The sequence below is a fragment of the Indicator indicator genome, chromosome 12, assembly GCF_027791375.1.
Source record: "Indicator indicator isolate 239-I01 chromosome 12, UM_Iind_1.1, whole genome shotgun sequence".
In the NCBI taxonomy this organism is placed as follows: Eukaryota; Metazoa; Chordata; class Aves; order Piciformes; family Indicatoridae; genus Indicator; species Indicator indicator.
In genome coordinates this window covers 22,937,070-22,957,267 of record NC_072021.1, presented here as the reverse complement: position 1 = coordinate 22,957,267, position 20,198 = coordinate 22,937,070, and the positions used below count along the sequence as shown (strand labels likewise).

The following is a 20,198-nucleotide window of genomic DNA, read 5'->3' as shown; positions in this document are numbered from 1 at the left end:
AGGCTGGATCTCTCCCAGGGTTCTACAGCCAGATCACATCCCAGAGAGGCTCCCGCAGACGTCCCCTCCTGTGGTGCCCAAACAACCCCGATCTTTTTGGCTCTTCGTGATGGCTTCTGGGCATCCTTCCACACCTCCCCGTGGCAGAGCAGGAAGGCTTCCAACAGGTGGCACCAGCCGGAAAGCATCTCTGCAGGGTTTGTCCCCTGCAGCCCCTCCCCAACCTCTGCCTCCTCCTTGCTCTCTGCCAGGCTCGCTTCTTCTCCAGTCCTACCTGGGAAAGCTCGTGTTGTCCTGAACCTACAGCTACTATACTCTATAAAGTAATATTTCCCCTCTCTGCTGAGAACAATACAAAAGTTACTCCATCTTACCAAAGGTTTCAAAAGAAACCAAACACTTCTCTTGCTCAGTTCCGACTTAATTTAATCATTTCTTTAAAAGGTGGTTTTGTTTTGCTTGTTTTGTTTGTTTGTTTTATTCCAGAAAAAAAGAAGTCCCTTTTGCTCCCTTTCTGCTCAGACCTCTGTCTGAAGGTCAATAATGTCTTGTCCCACCAGGGGAATGGTGGCTCCTGTTTTCTCCCACTCTACAGTTTTTAGTTCTAGAGGAGACTGTGCCACAGGTTCGATGTCCTTTTTAACCCATGATGGTGGGGACTGGACTTTCCTGATTCCTTCCCAGGGTCTCTTGTTTGGTGTCTGCTGTTTTTCTTGCTGCAAGAGGAGGAAGAGAGGGAGAGAGAGAGAAAGAAAGAGAAAGAAAGAGGTTAACACCCACACAACATTTCTCCACCTACTTCTCTTGTATCAAAGGTAATTTTTTTTTCTGTGAAACTCCTGATCTAAAATAAAGTGAGGTTTTAATGAAAATTGAATTTACTGTGTAAATTGTTTGTTTTTAGGAGGAAACATTTTTTTCCTCCAGTGTTATTTCACCTACTGCTAAGGTATTTGCCCCTGTACTCAGCATTGGTGAGGCTGCACCTCAAATTTCAGTCTGGGGACTCTCACTACAAAAAGGACAATGAGGTGCTGGTCCAGAGAAGGGCAATGAAGCTGGTGAAGTGTTTAAAGAACAGGTCTGGTGAGGAGAGTCTGAGGGAACTGGGGTTGTTTAGCCTATAGAATAGGAAGTTCAAGGGAGATTTTCTTGCTCTCTACAACTACCTGAAAGGAGGCTGGAGCCAGGTAGGTGGTTAGACATTGAAACAGGCTGCCCAGGGAGGTGGTGGAATCACAAGCCCTGGAGGTGTTTAAAAAACATGTAGATATGGCACTTCAGGAAATGTTTTAATGGCCATCATGGTGTTAGGTCAACAGTCGGACTCAATGACCTTAGAGGTCTTTTCCAAATGAAACAATTCCATGATTCTGTGATTCTGTATTCCACCTTTCAGCCCAGATTTTGCCACTTGCATTTTCACTTGAAAACTGAACATAGTCTTAGGAATTTAAGATCTTTTCCTACTTCTACAGAAAATCCCATCATAGAAATCTAGGTTACAATGAGGTCTTTCTGAACACCTATCAACTGTATCTCATATAGATGTGGACACATCCCTTATGTAGCACAGCTATTTATAAGCTATTCATTGCTGCAGAACACGCTAAGTATTTTGCCAGTGAACCCACACTGTTTGATGGGCTGGATCATCAGCTCTGAACCTGAAAGCATTTTCCATCAAGTCCACAACAAGCCTTCGGGGCTGTATCAACCAACATCCCACCATGGATATCAATCCAGAAAATACCTTTCAATGTTTCTCCTGATATGCACCCTGACAAGACTCTGGGGAGAGCTGAGGTTTTGGGAGGGGTTATAGAATCATATAGGATGGTTTGGATTGGAAGGGATCTTTAAAGGTCATATAGTCCAGCCCCCCCTGAAGTGAGCAGGAACATGCCCAACTGTATCAGGTCGCTCAGAGCCCCATCCAGCCAGACCTGAAACGTTTCCCAGGATGAGGCATCCACCACCTCTCTGGTTCTTGTAAAATGGGTGTATTCCACCCTCTGTATATGAAGGGGAGTTCATGCAAAGACTTCAAATGAGTTGTTCCTCCAAGCTTCCCCCTCCCACCAAGAGTGATGCTTTTCACAGCTAATTATCTCCACAAAGCACTCCAGCACTGGGTGAGAAAAGGCTTCCCTGCCTGTGACAGGAGCACAGAGCCCTTTTGAGCCACCTGCCAAAAGGGAAGTGGCAGCTCCTGGAAAGGCTGGGAGGAAAGGCAGCTGTGTGGAGAATGATGACAAGGAGAGAAGAAGTCTGAGGAGAAGACTTATTTTGCAGCCCTCACTACAAGAAGCATATTGAGGTGCTGAAGCATGTCCAAAGAAGATCAAAGCTAGTGAAGGGTCTAAAGCACAAGCCTTCTGAAGAACAGCTAAGGGAACTGGAGTTGTTTAGCATGGAGAAAAGAAGGCTGAGGGGAGATCTTGCTCTCTAGAACTACCTGAAAGGAGGTTGGAGTGAGGTGGGGCTGGTCTCTTCTTCCTAGTAACAAACAATAGGACAAGAGGAAATGGCCTCAAGTTGCACCAGGGGAGGTTTAGGTTGGAGACTTCCTAAAGTGAAGCTTCTACCTACAGTGCATTTGAAGGGCATTAGTCCGTCATGAGTACATGCAACAAGAAGGTACACACAGAGACAAAAGCACATACAGAGCAAGAAACGGAATGAGATGAAGTTTCCCAAAAGGCGAAGAAAACAAAAAACTTAGAACAGCTCTTTTCAATGAAATAACTTTGTTTGCTCTAACAGTTGCTGTAATGCCACAAGTTTTCAAGGTCACCCATGTCCACAGCTCTATTATTTAACAGAGAGCAGCACAAATGATCATATGCATGAAGTTCATAAATAATTCCATCTTTTCCCTCAACTGAAAACCCCTCTTTGATGACACTGGTCCTCCTATTCCCAACCAGTCTCTGTTTTAACAGTCCCTGCACCTGCCACACTCCTGACCTTCAGCCTCTCCTTCAAGCTGTGAAGGAAAAGTACCCAAATCTGATCATGTATACTGAATGTGATCAGCAACCTAGAGCTGATCTTGTCATGGGCTACTTTTGAGCTACTGAGTGAGGGCAGCTGCAAATCATAGAATCATAGAATTGTCTTGGTTGGAAAAGACTTCTCAGATCAAGTCCAACTGTCAACCTAACATCACCATGGCCATTAAACCAAAATGCCACGTCCACACATTTTTTGAACACCTCCAGGGGCAGTACCTCCCTGGACAACCTGTTCCAAAGACTGACTGCTCTTTCATTAAAGAATGTGTTCCTAATATCCAACCTAAACCTTCCCTGGCACAATTTTAGGCCATTTCCTCTCATTCTATCACCTGATACTAGGGAGAAGAGGCTGTTTTTGGGAATTGTAGAGAGCAGTGAGGTCTCCCTGCAGCCTCCACTTCTCCAGATTAAAACCAGATGCACTGGTTGTCCTGCACAGTGCTCACAGAGCTGCAAGCACAGCCATGACTGAGAAGGACTCAGTGCTCACTTAGATCTCTGAGCAGGTTCAATGCAATCAACCAGGCTAAGCTCTGGCAAGGATGCTGGGAGACAAAAGAAAATCTTCTCCTCTTGGCAAGGGACACCCTGGGAATTGGTAGCAGGCTCCTGGGAACAGCTCCCTTTTTCTTTACCTCCATATGGAAAAGGTTTTTATGGGTCTTGGCCACTTGAACAGCATATAGAAACAGCCACTGGGCTCAGGCTTCAACTCTGGCATTTTCTTCCAGCCACACTGTGGGGTTTTAGCAATCCTTGCAGACAGGAGGGAAAATCAAGCTATGAACAGAAAAGAAGAAAAAACCTGGAAAGAGGGTTGTGTAATCTGGCTGTAAAAGGTGCCGGGGCTGGCCCAGGGCCTGGCGCCTTGGAGACAGCCAAGAATGGCCTGAGACCAGCTGAAAGCCATGGAGCTGCTCTGCCAGTAACTCACAGAGAATGAGCCATTACTCTGGCCTGACACAGCCCATAAGCTTCTGGCCATAAGTGAGGGGGGAAATGTTTATCAGTTCCTGCCTGGTGCCAGGATGGCTGCGAAGATCGCCCTGTTGGAGGGGTGGGCAGGGAAGGAGTGGCCAGACCCAGGGTAAAACCTGCTGTACAGGGCAAACTGGACGTCTTCATCAAGCTGGAGGCTTCTTCATTCAGCCTTGGCTTTCCATTTGGCTGCACACTTTTAAGGCAGAAGGAGAGGACTTAGGACAAAATGCATTCAAGATGCAGTGCCCACAACCTGCCTCCCCCAAATTCCTAATAGAGAGGCAAAATGCATTGAGATAGTCCACACAGCCCTCTCCTCCTCTTTAGCAGGGCCTGTTGCAACAGGACAAAGGGTGATGGTTTGAAACTAAAAGAGGGAGATTTAGACTACAGAGAAAGAATAAATTTTATACAATGAAAGTAGTGAAACCCTGGCCCAGGTTGCCAAAAGACATGGTAGATGCTCCATCCCTGGAAACATTCCAGGTCAGGTTGGACAGGGCTCAGAGCAACCTGACCTAGTTGAAGATGTCCCTGCTCACTGCAGTGGGGGTTGAATTAAATGATCTTTAAAAGTCCCTTCCAGTCCAAATCATTCTGTGATAGGCCTGGAAGATTGCAATGTGTCACCTGTGCTAGACTTCTGGTGGCTATAAAAAGGTGCTGGTGGTGGAGAGAGGAACCTCCCTACCATAGGCTTTTCTGCACATTGTCTCTGTGATGCCTTCAAGGGACCAGGCTGGCTTCATACAAAGTACAGGAGTGCTAAGAGTCATACTCTGCTTAGGAGCAGTGTAAGTGTTGTCCTCCTTTGTGCTGAACTAACTAGACTAGAACTGATTCTGTCAGCGATGTCACTTCTCAGCTCAGTATCTGCCCCATGCTGGCATCTTCTGAAGTTCAGGGCAGGTTTGCACAGCCAGTGGCTGGTTCTAGCAGAGGGGAGAGTCACTGCCCAGGGCTGGGCTGCAGAAAGGCTCTGGCTTAGACTTGCTCCTGGGCAGACCAAGGGCACTGCTACATGTTGTGCCCCACGTTGTGGTGCAGAAGTCAGAGGTGGCACCTGTGGGGAGGAGCAGAAGACAGGACATGTGACCCTAAACTGACCAACAAGAGATTCTGTGCCTTGGGCATCACCTTCAGTATAAAGCTGAGGGATCACCAGGGCCAAGACTCTTATTCCATGGTTGGTATCCGAGGAGGACTCTCTCCATTCCACCTCTGATCCTGAACCCATGTATACCTGAAACCAGTTGCAGAATCCAGTCCAGAATCCAGTTACCATCTGCTGTTAAGTCCAGTCTGGGACTTCCCCAGTGCCTGTCCCCAGTGGTGATGGTGACATCATTGCCATCAGGCTATTGGGTTCCACTTTGTTTTTTAATCTGTTTGTAACTATTTCATTTTATTGCTTTTGTTTCCTTTCAAGGTGGTTTAGTGTCTTCCCCAACCCATCAGTCTCTCTCCCTCATTCCCTTCTCTTCTCTTTGGGAAGCAAGAGGAGGTCATAGAGAGTATCTGTCATTTGTCTAGTGGCCAGCCCAGCTCTAAGGAGTGTATTGCATAGATAAGACACAGGGGACCAGCTGCTCTAAGACATAACTTTCCTTTCACACAACAGTCAAATGTGGAAGGTGCTAAGCTGCATCTCCTTGTGTTTGTTTTGTGGGTTTTTTTTGTTAGTGATTTGGTTTTGTTGTTGTTGGTTTAGAGTTTGGGGTGGGTTGGTTTGTGTTTTGTTTTGTTTTTTTTTTTTTTTTTTTTTTTTGTCATTTTGGTTTGGGTTTTACTGCTTGTTCGGTTTGGTTTTCTGTTTGAGTTATTTTTGGGTTTGTGTGGATTTCTGCATGTGTAGGTGTGTTTTATTTGGGTTTGGGGTTTTTTTGATTGTTTGGGGAGGGTTATTTGTTTGTTTTGGTTTTAATACCCAAGTTTCATAGCTACCTTGAATAACCTGAAGAAGAATTCAGTGCTTTCAACAGAGCACTCTGGGCCAATTCCCCTAGCAGCAGCTACTCCCATGCTGTTTTCACTGCCTTTAGTGTCAACATGAAGGATATATCATGACCCAAATGGTCTCTCCCCATGACACTGATGACTCTAGGATCAGAATGAAGTTATTCAGAGCGTATAGCAGGGGAATTTGAAAGATAAATGTGGCTCATGAAGCCTAATCCATCTTTGGATCACTGTCGATAAAAGTGATCAGAAAATGTTAAAGCTTTCTTGTTTCTTAACAGAATGATAAATTTTCCTTTTCTTGTTTGAAATAAGTAGCTGAAGGTCCTCTATTTTATGCTGCTGAACTATGGTGTGGGTTTTTTGGGGAGGGGTTTTGCTTTGGTTTTTTTTTTTTTTTTCCATTTAGGAGAAAAACAAGAGAAAAGGAAGTGGGTGACTTTGTTTAGAAGTTTGGGTGTGTTTTTTTAAAAAAATAAATAATTGGCGTGTTTTGCTTGCATTGAGGGAAATCAGTTAGGAAACTTGAAATACCCAACATTTACATTGTTTTACTTGGAAAAGATCTCTAAGATCATCAAATCCAACCACCAACCTAAATGGCCATTAAACCATGTCCTGAAGTGCCATGTCCACACATTTCTTGAACACTTCCACAGATGTTGACTACACCACCTCCAGGGGCAGTCTGCTCCAATGCCTGACCACTCACTCAGTAAAGAAATTTTTCCTAATACCCAATCTAAACTTCCCCTGGCACCATTTCAGGCCATTTCCTCTCATTCAATCACTAGATACTAGGCAGAAGAGACCAACACCCACCTCGTTACAGCCTCCTTTTAGGTAGTTGTAGAGAGCAATGAAATCTCCCCTCAGCCACCTCTTCTTCAGACTGAACAACCCCAGTTCCCTCAGCTGCTCCTCACCAGACCTGTTCTCTAGACCCTTCACCAGCTTTGTTGCCCCTCTCTGGATACAATCCAGCAAGTCAATGTCTTGTAGCAAGGGGCCCAAAACTGAACATGAGATTTGAAGTGTGTTCTCACCAGTGTGGAGTACAGGGCCACAATCAGTACCCAGCATTTGCTGGGTTATAGAAATATGCCTTCTGCTTCTGTATTCTCTGAAATTCGGATAGCCTAACCTGTAGAGGTTGCTGTGTGTGAGCCAAAGTCTACTGAGGTCATGCACAGATGAAGGTGAAGAGTCACTGAATCAAGAAAGTCCTTCACAGACTCTCAGAGGCTCTTTGCATTGACCCCTAAACTTTCCCTTGCCTGAAGGCTGCAGTGAAAGCCTGTGGTACCAGCAGCATGAGGAACTGCTTATTCTCTGGGCTGTTCTTGTCACTGATCCAGCTGGTTAACATACCCTCTACTGAAAAGTCCACTCCCCTTGGTACACACAGAGGACTGGGCCATTTGAAGTTGTCCCATACCTCACCGGGGCACCCACTGACCAAGAGCATTCAAAACACAATTCTTCATCAAACCCTTTTTTAACCAGTCTAGACAACCAGGAGCTTCAATCTGCTGGTGGCCACTACATGGTTTTGGAGGAGCTGACAGCTAGGTAGCTTCAAAGGGCATGGCAGGAACTGATGGCTGATACAGAGGTTACAGGGGGAAGATGTTTCTCTTCACAACAGAGAGCAAGACAGTGCAACTGATGCTGATACTTGGGATTTGAGATGTCAGGTGTTCTACAGGAGGAGGTGAACTTCTGATTGATGGCATGTTTGGACACCTGGTAGCTGACAGATGGTTTATGGCTGAATGAATTAAGGTTTGACGTCATTTACATAACAGAATTTATTGCAGTAATTATTCAATTTTATGTAGTATTTCTCCCTGTAAATGTTACCCTAATTGCTCTTGTAAAATTTGCCAGTTACTAAAACCTTTAGGAAGTTCAGAGAGGATTAAAGACATGGCACAGAGAAGACACCCTGTCCATGAGTGGAGATTCTCTTCAGAGGGACACACAGCCTCCCAGTTTTCTAATTCCTCAGCGAGGAATGAGCCTGAGTTTGAAATGATGATGTCCATCTGAGCTTCTCTACTACCAGTCTCAGGCCATGCAAACAGGTTCCCATGGACAGGAGCCAAATGTTCCCACCTAGTAGCAGGGCTGCTAGGTCTCCAGTCAGCTAGCAAAAGAACAAGTAGTCAGCAAGCAAGGGAATTCATTATGTCATGCAACAGAGCACACCAAGGAGGTACCAAATCCTGACTATTGATCAATATTCCTTTTTTTCTCACTACTCTGTAGATGCCAAGGCAAAGATGGTGGTGAAATGAGTATATTGGACAGGTGTCTGAAGAGGAAAGCTAAGAGAAATCTCAACCTGAGAAGAGGATCAAGACAGAAACACTGTCTAGAAGGAAATAAGAAAAAGTCAGAGGAAGGCAGAAAAAAGTTGGTATCATTTTTCTGCTGGGTTTGGGAGTAAATGTTTTTTTAGAACTAGTAGGATTTGAGAGCCAAATTAGAGAGTCCAGGTCCTGTGTGTGAACTCCAGGGCAGAGCTCCAGCCAAAGCAAAAGCCACCTGAGCAGCAGAGAGCTGAACCTGGCAAGTAGCAAATAAGCAAGAATGGGTAAATCAGAGAAATTTGCAGGGCTCTGCTCAGTGTGGCTTTTGCTGGCCTCAGCATGAATAAAGGGCTGCTGGTTAAAATGAATGCAAAGCCAGATAAAGGCTGAAAGAGAGGAATATGTATGTGATTTAGACTTCTCTAATGGAGCTGGATCAAAGGACTCCTGCCAAGTGGGAAGGCAGGAGTGTCACTTCCATTGCATTCAAAGTTGGCACTAGTGTAGAAAAAACAAAACCTTTGCTTTTATTGAAGGCTGCAAAACCTCCACTTTCATACTATGCTGCTGCAGAATATGTGAACCCCTCCTGATGTCCAGTCCAAGCACTGGAATTTCTTTAGCAATTAAGTCACAGGGAGGAGATGCTTTACCCTGACAAAACAGATCTACACATGAAAACACGTCCCAGGTGGTAAGAAATAGCCTGCAAAGAGCCACTGCTCTGCTTTAATGCAAAAAGCTCTCAGTGGCAAGAATTTACACCTTGGGAAGTGTGTGTATTTAAGAGGAAGTAGGGGAAAAAATTACATGTTGGAGCCTACAGTCTGCCAGGCAAAGGGCAGATTTTGAAACTAAGAAACACACTTGCAGCAAGATTTCCAACAACTGGATGATTTTTTAAAATTTTTTGTTTGGTTGGTTTTTATTTTGTGTTGGGCTTTTTTTTTTTTTTGGTAGCAACAAGGTAGGTAAGGAAGACCTCAAAGTAATGGGAGTGATTGGGAAGACTGCTGAATTCAGAACCAACTTCACAGAATCACAGAATGTCAGTGTTTGGAAGGGACCTCTGAGGATCATCTGCTAAACCAAGGTCACCCAGAGCAGGTTGTCCAGGAATATGTACAAGCAGATTTTGAATCCCTCCAGAGAAGGAGACTCCACAAACTCTCTCGGCAGCCTCAAAAGAAAGGAAGGGTTTGGAATATGTCTGGATACTCTTCAATGCAAACTGAAAGCCACATTTATGCTGCTAGTTCCACCAGAAGAGATACTCCATTGTTTTATAACCTAAATATATTCATCTGTAGACTTTCAAACCCTGCCTGGGTGTGTTCCTGTGCAACCTGATCTGTGCAAACCTACTTTGGTCGGAGGGTTGGATTAGGTGATCTCTAGAGGTCCCCAGCAACCTCTACCCTTCTGTGATTCTGTGAACAGATAAAACATTTCTTTTGCTGCTCCTTTAACCCCTGGTATCCACAGATTTTACTCTCAACGCAAGGTGATAGGGTAGGATTTGCAGTGCAGTCCTCAGCAGCAAATAGTAGAAAAAAAAAAAAGGCGAAGAAAACTATTTTTTGGTTGTTGGCGCTTTTGTTTGTTTGTTTTCTTTTTTTTTTTTTTCACTGCTTTGAATGTTTTTAAACTAATACCCACTACTGACTTGGCAATACTGATCTTCTCAAGCTCCCCCTCTTAGCTTACATTCAAGTGAAAACCACAACTTGAAAAAGATTCAGTCAATATGCAAAGGCCACCTTCACAGCTTCTCTCCACCAGTTCAAAACTCCTTGATGTTGACACTGGCAACGTTGATTCTACACAGATGCATCTCTGAAATGCTCAAAACATCTCCATCTATAAAACCCTCCTGCAAACAGTCCACAGATCAGCTTTCATATGGTATTTAGGCATTTTTTGATTTTACAGATGTGTCATACCTAAATACCAGGAAAAAAGCAGAGAGATTGCATTCAGTGAAATGCATTGAGACTCTGGGCCAATGCAGGCTTCTTCCATTTGGACCTGCCTGTTAAATTCACTGTCCCTCTCATTCTGTAACAATGGACAGACCATAATGACCCATTGGCACACACACAATAAAAGTAGGAGTTGCTGAGAACACATCTCCAGAGCTCAGCACAGCAATGCTGTGAGATCTGAATACAGACCAAAGTCTCTATTTCCACAAAGAATCAAACTAAACCTCTTGTTTGATTACCCTCTGAGCTCTGATCTTGCTTTTAAGGGAAGCCCATAAAAAAAACCCAAACAAACAAAACCCAAGCAACCCACTAGTGCCACCCTGGCCATGCTGCAGGTGACTGCATCCTAGACTCTGCCTGCAGATGTCTGAACTCAGGCACAAGCCCAATTTCATCTCTTACTGCTAACCTCTCTCTACCACCAGTTTTTCCCTTCTGGTTGAGCAGACATGCTTCTTTGCAAGCTTCCAGCTCTTTCCCAGCAGGCCTAATGCACTGAACCATGGGGGAGAAGACATCAGCTTTTCCTGCCTTACTAGTGTTATCCATTTCACTTACTACACAGCTTCCTGACACCTGTTGCCAGTACTAATTCTCTGCCTCTTTGAAAGGCTGCAAGGTCCTTCCCTCCACCTGCCTCCCTCAAAGTCTCCTCTTGCCCTGGAACTTCCCTCCTGTCATGGAACAGAATCATAGAATTGTTTTGGATTGTACTGCATGGGGCTGTTGTGACCCAAGTGCAGGACCTAGCGTTTGATCTTGTTGAACTTCATACCACTGACCTCAGCTTGTCAATCCAGCCTGTCCAGATCCCTCTGTGGAGCCTCTGTGTCAAGGAAAACCATGTATGTGGTGATCAGCTGCCACAAATCAGCTTCCCTAATCCTTATGCTGCATTTCGTCGTCGTGCAGTCCCCCAAGAAGTGCTGCCACCAGCACAGCTGGAAACTCATTTATAAATGATTCCTGCTGTCCCCCCCTTCTGCCCACTTCCCTTTCCCCCTAGATTTCTTCAGGGCTGGTCTAGTTTCCAGTTCCTAGCTATGAGTGGATGTATGGGGCACTGTGAGATGACCTGAAAGGGAATGAAAACAGGCACAGTCACAGGGAACAAACACAAAAGAGGACAATACAGACTCTGTTCACCATGAACAGACATGAGGACAGGCATTCTTCTTCTGAGCTGCTGACCACTCTGTAGATAAGCTAGTAGTAGCTCTGTGGCTCTCCATGTACTTGCTGCAACATGCATGGACAGAAAATCAAGGTGAATTATTAAGTGAGAGCCCCTAAACTTTCCTTCTTCCACTGTTTCTGAGGGCACTGGAGGGGTCTAGAAGAAGATGGTTCTGAAAGTGTCTGACTAACCTTGCTGTCCACTGTTGGAGACTCCTTCTCCTTCTCTGCATGCTGGAGTTTTCTGTTCAGGTCTTGGAACATGTCTTGGTGACGTTTTCTTGTGTGCATGATTTTCTGAAGCAAACACAAGGTCACAGGTCAGCAAACCTTGTTCAGCTGTACAGAAAGAACAGGTGTGTGTGTCCCTCCCCCCAGATTTATATACATTATTAAAAGCTAGCTCTGTCTCCCTGCAGGTGCAATCTGATGTGCCTAAACCACCTTCAGAGTTCACTGAGGACCCAGAGTAGCACTGGCTTTATTTTCAGGATGGGATGGTAGGAAAAAGCAGAACTGATTATTTGTTTAACCTTACAGTTACCCTAAAGCTGCAGCTGCCAACTATTTATGGCACAGAATTTGTGCTTCACTAGCAGCATACTACTAGCTAGACCTAGCAACCATTGCTGACCTTCTTTAACTGATCCCTGATCCTATGTTCACTCTGTTCTCCGTGTATCTCCTCTGCAAGTGTGTTCAGAGCTCACCCAAATGTAGTCTCTGGGTACAAGACGTTACACCAGAAACTATTCCACAGTTTTCTTTGTATTTTGCCACTTCTGCCTTTTATTGCCCAGAAGGAGAGGCAGGACCAATTTCCCTGAGGGCTTCTCTTTGCATGTTTAAGAATGTTGAATATCACAATGACAGAATCACAGAATCACAAACTTTCTTCTGCTCTTCCAAGTGCTACATAATTAGAGAAGATGGCTCATATGGTTTGGAACCAACTTGAACGATCAGCTTGGATGTATCCATTATGCCAAGCTTGCAAGCTGGAGCATGGAAGTGATTTAGTATGAAGGCAACTACTTGTGGGCTCTTAATGTGACTCTGGTTTGGAATTAGCTAACAGCTTTGAAGGGAAAGGATGGCTCTGTTGGAAAGAAAGCCATGACTGGGTTCAGCATATATGCACTAGCCCTCAATAGCCTCATAGACCCTCTGTGGAGGATTGGCTCTTCCAAAGCTTTCCATTCTATGCCTTAGGTGTGAGGACAGACATTTCCCTACCCACAGTACAGACGTCTTCTACTCAGGCTAATTTTGTGAGGTTCACTAATAGGTGTGAAAGACAAGAGTTGACTATGGGTTGTGACAATGAGGACATATCAGCTTCCTTTCTGTTAAGCAGCCAATCTTGCACCCAAAAGACAAGGCATTGAAGACCACCAACCAAATGTACATGTGCTTCCCAAAAAGGAACATAGTTCAGGCACTTACAGCTCCATCACTTCTCTGTTATCATTTTGCTCATAGAGGAGAACTTACAGACCTTGGGCAAGCTGACACAGGATCTTCACTTACAAATATTTGCACAGAAGTGACTGCTTCATAAATTAAACATTTACCAACACAAATCTTTCATTTGCACAGTGGAAGCCTTTCTAGGCATCCAGTACAACTCTTCCAAGCCATTTTTTCTGAAGCTCTTAGGCAAAGGCAGCACTACTGCAAAGGTGCCAGAAAGAAAAGACAGCAGCGTTTCTTCTTCTCTCATCCTATCCCTAGAAAAACACCTTCAGAAAGGGATGTACTCACCTCAAAATCTAGCTCTGCATACCGGGATTTCCTCCTCTGGGTGGTCAAAAGAGAAAAAAGAGATGGGTGAAGGTTAATAAGAGGTTGATGCTGGGGAGTGGATACAGACTCAACCACACAGTTGATAAAACAGGGAAAGTCCTTCTCCTTCTCCTTTTCCCTGCACCTTTAACATGTTTCTCTGGTTCTTCATGATGGAAAATGCCAGCCATTTTGAGGGATCTCAATATATTAAGAGAGACTGAACCTTGAGGAGGGCTGGACATGGGAGTTTGGCCAATTCAAGCTCTGTCTTAGAATCACAGAATCAGAAAATCATAGAATCATTAAGGTTGGAAAAGACCTCTAAGATCATCAAGTCCAACCATCAACCCAAGCTTGCAGGTCCTTTGCAGAATGGGAAGCAAAGAGGGATCAGTAGATCAGCCAAGTGATCTACTGAAGCTTTTGAGCACCAGTCAGCCAAGACTGAAGTTTGGACAGCAGTAGCTGAGACCTGCTGTCAATAGGTAACAAAAGGATCAGATGTCCTAGGACAGACCTCAGAGTATGATCTAAGATCTAGGAAGAATTGCTAATACATGCAGTGAGTTATCACAGGTCAGAAGGTGTAGGCTTATTCAAAAGTTCTGACATTCCCCTGATGCTAAGAGCATTATGGTACTTATCTTAGGGGCATTTTACATCTGTGATCACTAGAGCTTTCTCATCTGTATGATGACTGAAGTCATCAAAATAGGAAACAGAGGCAGAGGATAGAAGGAGAAAAGGCAATGCAAGCAACATGCCTTGCATTAAAATGACCAGTTTTTGACCAAAGAACGTTGTATTGGACTTTGCAGTGCCTGTAGAGCTAAAGACAGTTCATCCAGCAAAGGAATATGACTGTGGAGGCTGTGAGAGATTTTAAACATTACAAAATGGTATCAAATGCAGTGACCCCTCATAATAATATTGCATGGTGGGCTGCATTTGTCCCAAGGTGCTTCTCTTGAAACACCTGCTGTGGCCAATGTTGAGGGCAGGCCATCATTCTGGGCTGTAAACAATACAGTAATTCACGTGCTCACCTCCAAGGAGCTCATGGAGAGGGTGGAAACGGTCTCACTCTTGGACACCACACCTGAGTTCCCTGAGTCACCTGTGTCACACAGGCTGTTGGGAATCTGTGACTCATTGGAGATGTTTTGTGGAGCCAGCTGCTGCTGTTGTTGTATCATGGAGGAACCTTGAACCTCACTGCATGTCATGGGTACAGGCTCCCGTGGAGGACTCTTGACCACAAAGCCTGGGTCAGTAGCCATACTGAGGTGAATGAGCCGTGTCTGGGGCATCTGGTCAATATTGATGCTGTATTTGCTCTCATCTTTGGGTTTGGCCCTCAAGGTAGACGTGTTGGTAGGCAGAATGACGTAGCTGGTGTCCAGTGTTTGCTCCTGTGCTCGAGAGAGTTCTGAGTCTAACTTCTTGAAGATGTCTCCATCACAGATGTAGATGGACTTAGGCTGGTTTTTGTCCTTCTTCAGAGTGAGACTGTGATTGCTGAACTCGTTCAGGTTGATAGCTCCCAGGTAGTGTGGTGAGCCCTGAAGATGCAGCTTGGAGACATTGGCTGGAAGACTGTTAAAGTTTGATGACCCCTTCTGGTGATTGAGTTTCAACTTCTCTTCGTCTGGCAGTGATGGACGCTTCAGTGTTCCTGTGATGGTTGAGGTCCTGCAGGTGGTGATGTCTTTATTCAGCACTAGGGAGACAGATCAGTATCCTTAGAACCTCACCTAAGTTTTTGTTGACACACCAATACACCTACCACAGTCACGCCACGCTAGCACGTTCACTTGGACCTCTCAGAAAGAGGCTGTGGTGGCAGAAGTGTGCCTTACACTGGGCTGTTGGGTTGCCTTTTTTTTTTTTTTTTTTTTTTTCATTCCTGATGAGGAAGGCAAAGTCAAAGATAAGGAGGAAAAAAACACCTTCCCATTTTGAGAAAGTTTTCTGAGATGAGAACTTTCCAATGCAATCATGGCCAAAAGTCCCAACTAAGCCAACACCTATTGTCCATGTTATCTTGAAAAGCAAATGCATGTATTTAGTATATATAAGAAACTTCTTTCTTGTCAGGTGTCAGAGCACTGGACCAAGGCTGCCCAGAGAGCTTGAAAGCTTTGGAGAGCTTTCCAAACCCAGCTGGATGCATTCCTGTGCAGCCTATTCTACATGACCCTGCTTTAGCTGGAGAGTTGGACTGGATGATCTCCAGAGGTCCCCTCCAACCACCACCATTCTGTGATCCTGTGATGCATGAAATACATACATCATGGAATCAGGGAATGGTTTGGGTTAGAAGGGACATTTAAAGGTCATCTAGTCCAACACCCTATATATTCCTAGCCTATGGAGAAGTAGAATTCCTTAAAAAACAAAGTTGCTTTCAAGTAAAAAAATATTTTGATTCAGATAATAGACAAAATTCAGCATTATCAATCATCTCAAATGTAAATTAGAATATTTCATTTAAACTCTTGAGGCTGCTCTTTTCCTTTGAACAGTTTCAGTGTCAACAATTTGGTCTTTGAAAATGCACTTAATTTTGTTATAAACTTCTAACTGCTCTCCTAAAAGCTCACTTTCTAGGAACCATGGCAAGCCTTTCTAATAGCTAATGATTGAGTGTTTTTCAGTTTCCCTTGAGGAAAGAAATGAGTACCATGAATATCCCTCAACAGGAAAAAGCTTCAAACTGAGGATGAGGTGAACATGCCAAGTAGGAGGTATCTGAATGACATACAGACACTCATTCCCAAACATCAAAACATCTGCTCCTTTTCCAGGCATAACAATCTATTGCAAAAAAGACTTGAGGAAGATAATTATGTCTGCCTTGATGTCTCCAGGGAATGAAAATCACAGACTGTGGAACAGGGGCAAAGTGGTGAAGGTCTGAAGGCTACTTACCCAGTATTTCAGCTCAGGAAAGGAGAAATAAATGCATGTTTCCCTTTCAACCATCTCAGAAGGGGAAAAAAAAAAAGTCCCTTTATCTATTTTTTTCTCAGTGGACCAGAGAAAAGGATCTTTGGGCTAACCTGAAGCTCTTCAGCTTCTCCACCTGGGACATGACATAGGCATTTGATAGAGTGAGGACACACTAATTTTTCTACCAACTCATACTGGGTGTGATAGCTGCTGGAAGAGCAAAGCTCCCCTCAAAGACTCCAAGGATGACAAGGATACCAAACAGAATGGAAGAACTTTTAAGAACCTTTGGAAACTAAACACACTGGGTGCAACTGTGGCAGCCACAATCATCTTGACATTGCTAGAGGACACTCTATAAATCAGAGCATCACTGTGGGAAGATGTTACTGAAGTCAAATCCTTTGTGTGCATGTGTCAATAAGGTTTATTGATTCAGGCTCTTCTCCATGCTCACATCAGCAGCAGAAAGTAGGTTTGGAGATGCTTACAGTTGGCAGTCTCTGTGTGTGGGGTGGAATGAATTTTCAACACTGAGCCATGGACTTGGTCCTACCAGTGAACCTAAGTGAGGAGGCTATGAGAGGTATCAGACACATCTCCAGTCTGTCATAACATGAGATCTGGGGCTTCCAGGAGAAATGACAGCCAGAAACCAATGGATAGATTTCTGTTTTTTGTTACACTAAGTAGAATGTATAGGATGATGCACCATACAGAAAAGGCTCTGAAACAGGGACTATAATTAACTACTTCTCTTGGTGCAGACTGACAGCACTTTATCAGGTAGATACCAACAAAAGAATTGTATAGCTATATGCTGGCAAAGAAAGGGAAATCTAGGCTGCTAGCAAGCTGCTGATGCTAAGTCTTCTGCCCTGAAGTTATGTGAAACCAATCAGCTTCATCCATTCCCCTGGGAAGCTTAATTTGGGAGCCAAAAAAAAAAAAAAAAAAAAGGTAGCAGATCCAGAAATGCAGTGCAGGGTCTGCCTTAGTTTTCAGCATAAGCTTGTCTACTAGCTGGTTGTGTGTGCCAGCTCCCAGCCTGGATGCATGTTTGTTGAGCACACCCCCAAGTCAGACCTGGTCTCACATGCATGCTTTTCACACGTGATTTTTTGGAACTGAGTGTCAACAAGGAAGGAAGAAGACGAATGAGAAGAGGGAGGCAGCCAGAAATTAGATTACAAAGTGCAAGACAAGAGGAAGAGAAAGGAAAAAAAATGGACAGACCCTGAAAAGAGATAAATGAACAGAAAGAGACCATGAAATAAGATATCACAAGGATAAGTGAGATAAATATACTGTGACTGTGATAAGCATAGAGAGAGGGAGTGAGGCAGTGAGGACAGGAAAGGATAAATAAGATATAGACAGATATTAGATAGATAAATGATAGTGACAGTGATGGACAGTACACAGAAACACGGTGACAGAGATAAATGGGGACAGTGACAGAAATACAAAAATAGCAGGTGCAGCAAGATAGACAGCTGAGGACAGAGATAAATAAGTGACTGCAAGATAGAGAGAAAGAGATGAATTACAGATAAATATATGAGAAGTAGATAAACAAATGATGGATTAGATAAAGAAAAAGATAAGTGAAAGGGACAGGCAGATGTGTATAGAAAGAAAGGAGAGAGAAGAAAGGGAGAAAGTAAAAAAGAAAGGAGGAAGGAAAGGGAAGGGAGGAATTTGGAAGGAAGGAATTTGGAAAGAAAGAAGGAAAGAAGGAAAGAAGAAAAGAAGGAAAGAAGGAAAGAAGGAAAGGAGGAAAGGAAGAAAGAAAGAGAAACTTTTCCATGATGATAACTCAACACACAATACGTGCTGTCCTTGGCTAGGGGAGACCTGGTTTGGAAGATATGAATTATATACAAGTGCCAAGCAAGACAATATTTTTCTTGCTTGGGAGAGAAGTCTGGAAGGGTAAATGAAAGCCTAAGTATCTACAAAGGGTAGGAAAAAAACAGCTAGATAGTCAGGCATGGCAGGACCAGGAAAGGGCAAAACCTGTCGAGACGAACAGGTAGAAAAGGAGAATTCAGACAGCACAGACACTGCCAGGGGAATGGGGTCACAGGGGAGCTACTGGGAAAGGGACTATCAACTCATGCAGCTCTTCAGGATCTAAAGGAATGTGTGTGACTGAACCTACAGTAGAAAGATGCAAGCAAAGGAGGAAAGACCTGACCCACCTCCATATGTACAGGCACCTTACAACTCCACTAGAAGAGTGCATGGAGCCAGGTGGAGTTGTGGGAAAGCTTTCCACATTCCAGACTTTCTCAAAGACACTTATCCCGAGCACAGAGCTGTCTGAGGTTGGGGTGACCCCCTAGGGCAGGGGTTGCTAAGCAAAGGATCACAGTGGGAAGAGATGGATCCAGTCTCTTCTTCCTTGATACTCTTCTCTGCCACCATGTTACATGGACCATAGGTGAGGTAATATCTTGGAGGCAAGGTTTAATCTTAGCTAAAAGGCTAAGAGAGCTATGGGGGAAAGGTTAAGCAAAGCATAGGGGAGAAAGAGGGAGGTTGCTTTATTTTGGCCAGGGTTCAGAGTAAGGGAAGCCCACAGGAGTACATGCAAGCCACTAAGACATACACAAATAAAACAGAAAGGGGAAAAAACATGGCCTAGTTCAATCCCCAAACCAGGTCACTTGTTGATTCTCACCTGTGATGTGCTCACCTGATCTACAAGCCATATCCACGTCCTTCTCAAAATCGGTCTGAAAGACAGAGAACACAGAGGGTGTGGTCAAAAGGAGGTGCTGAGGGAAAGAAAATCATCTGAAAAATGCAAAGCCCCACTTAAATTAGTGAGGCAGACACAAACACTGGCAGAAGAATGAAGGAATAGGTGTTTTGCTTGGGCTTTGAAACATGGCAAACAGATGACTTTGTTCCACATGTGGTCTTTGAATCTCAGGGAGAGGTAAAGCTGCAAGAGCACTTTTCAGCTGGATACCTGTGCTAATCCATACATCGATTCCTGGGCTACTAGACTGAAATATCTCCTTGAAACACAATTATGTACAATCCTGAAAACCAGGAAATGGGTTCCTGGCTTGATCTGTTTTGGATATACCACCCCGCACTTAGACTAAGTAGATTCTTGTCCACTCACTAAGAAGATCTGGGGATTCTGCTCAGAAAACTTCACACCCACTGGGCTTTCTTGTGATATATCTGATGAGCAGAGGGCTAAAGCACCTCTCCTATGAGGTCAGGCTGAGAAAGGTGTTCAGCCTGGAGAAGCAAAGGCTCCAGAGAGATCTTTTAGTGGCCTTTCAGCAGCTAAAGGGCTCTATAAGAAAGATGGGGACAGACTTTTGAGCAGTGCCTATTGTCACATGACATGGGGTGATGGTTTGAAACTAAAAGAAAGAGATTTAGGTTAGAGAGGACGAAGACATTTTTTACAATCAGGGTGGTGAGACACTGTGGCACAGGTTGCCCAGAGAGGTGGTAGATGCCCCATCCCTGGAAACATTGCAGTTCAGGTTCTTTGGGTCCCTGTGCAGCTCTAGTTGAAGATGCCGCTGCTCACTGCCAGAAAGTTGGACTAGAGGACCTTTAAAAGTCCCTTCCAACCCAAACCATTCTGTGATTTTATGATCACCAAGTCACATGAAGTGGTAACAAGTCTCAGCTTCTGAAGCTCCTAGTGGATGAAAACAATGGTCTCTGCAGACACAAAGGCAGAATAACTTTTTCAAGCAGCATATACAGGCCACTGAAACCTCTTTCTTCTCCCAGTAAAAGTTAATCCTTTTCCTACAGCTTTTAGTAGATAACATTTCAAAGAACTGGATGTACTGAGGCACAATGGGCCATGAGTTTTCATGGAGTGATGGAAAGGCCACAGACTAGTAAAAAGTAGAAGAGTTCACTGATTATTTCTAGCATCATTTCAGAAAGAAGACACTTCACATAATTGTATTAAAATTATTAAATGCCTTCCAGTTTAATACTAAGGAGACTGTGAGAATAAATCCCCATCCTCC

At 44.2% G+C, this 20,198-nt stretch overlaps 1 protein-coding gene across 1 annotated transcript in view; it reads right to left on the bottom strand.

Moving 5' to 3' along the window:
• Positions 1-518: 518 nt before the first annotated feature.
• The window catches only part of ADGRB1 (adhesion G protein-coupled receptor B1), a 71,031-nt gene continuing 51,351 nt past the window's right edge, over positions 519-20,198 (bottom strand). Inside the window, exons 9-13 of the mRNA XM_054385405.1 lie at positions 18,866-18,920; positions 14,274-14,947; positions 13,204-13,239; positions 11,632-11,736; positions 519-716 (exon numbers count right to left, since the gene is read on the bottom strand). Of these exons, the coding sequence (XP_054241380.1) occupies positions 519-716; positions 11,632-11,736; positions 13,204-13,239; positions 14,274-14,947; positions 18,866-18,920 (1,068 nt within the window). The remainder of the gene's footprint in view (positions 717-11,631; positions 11,737-13,203; positions 13,240-14,273; positions 14,948-18,865; positions 18,921-20,198) is intronic.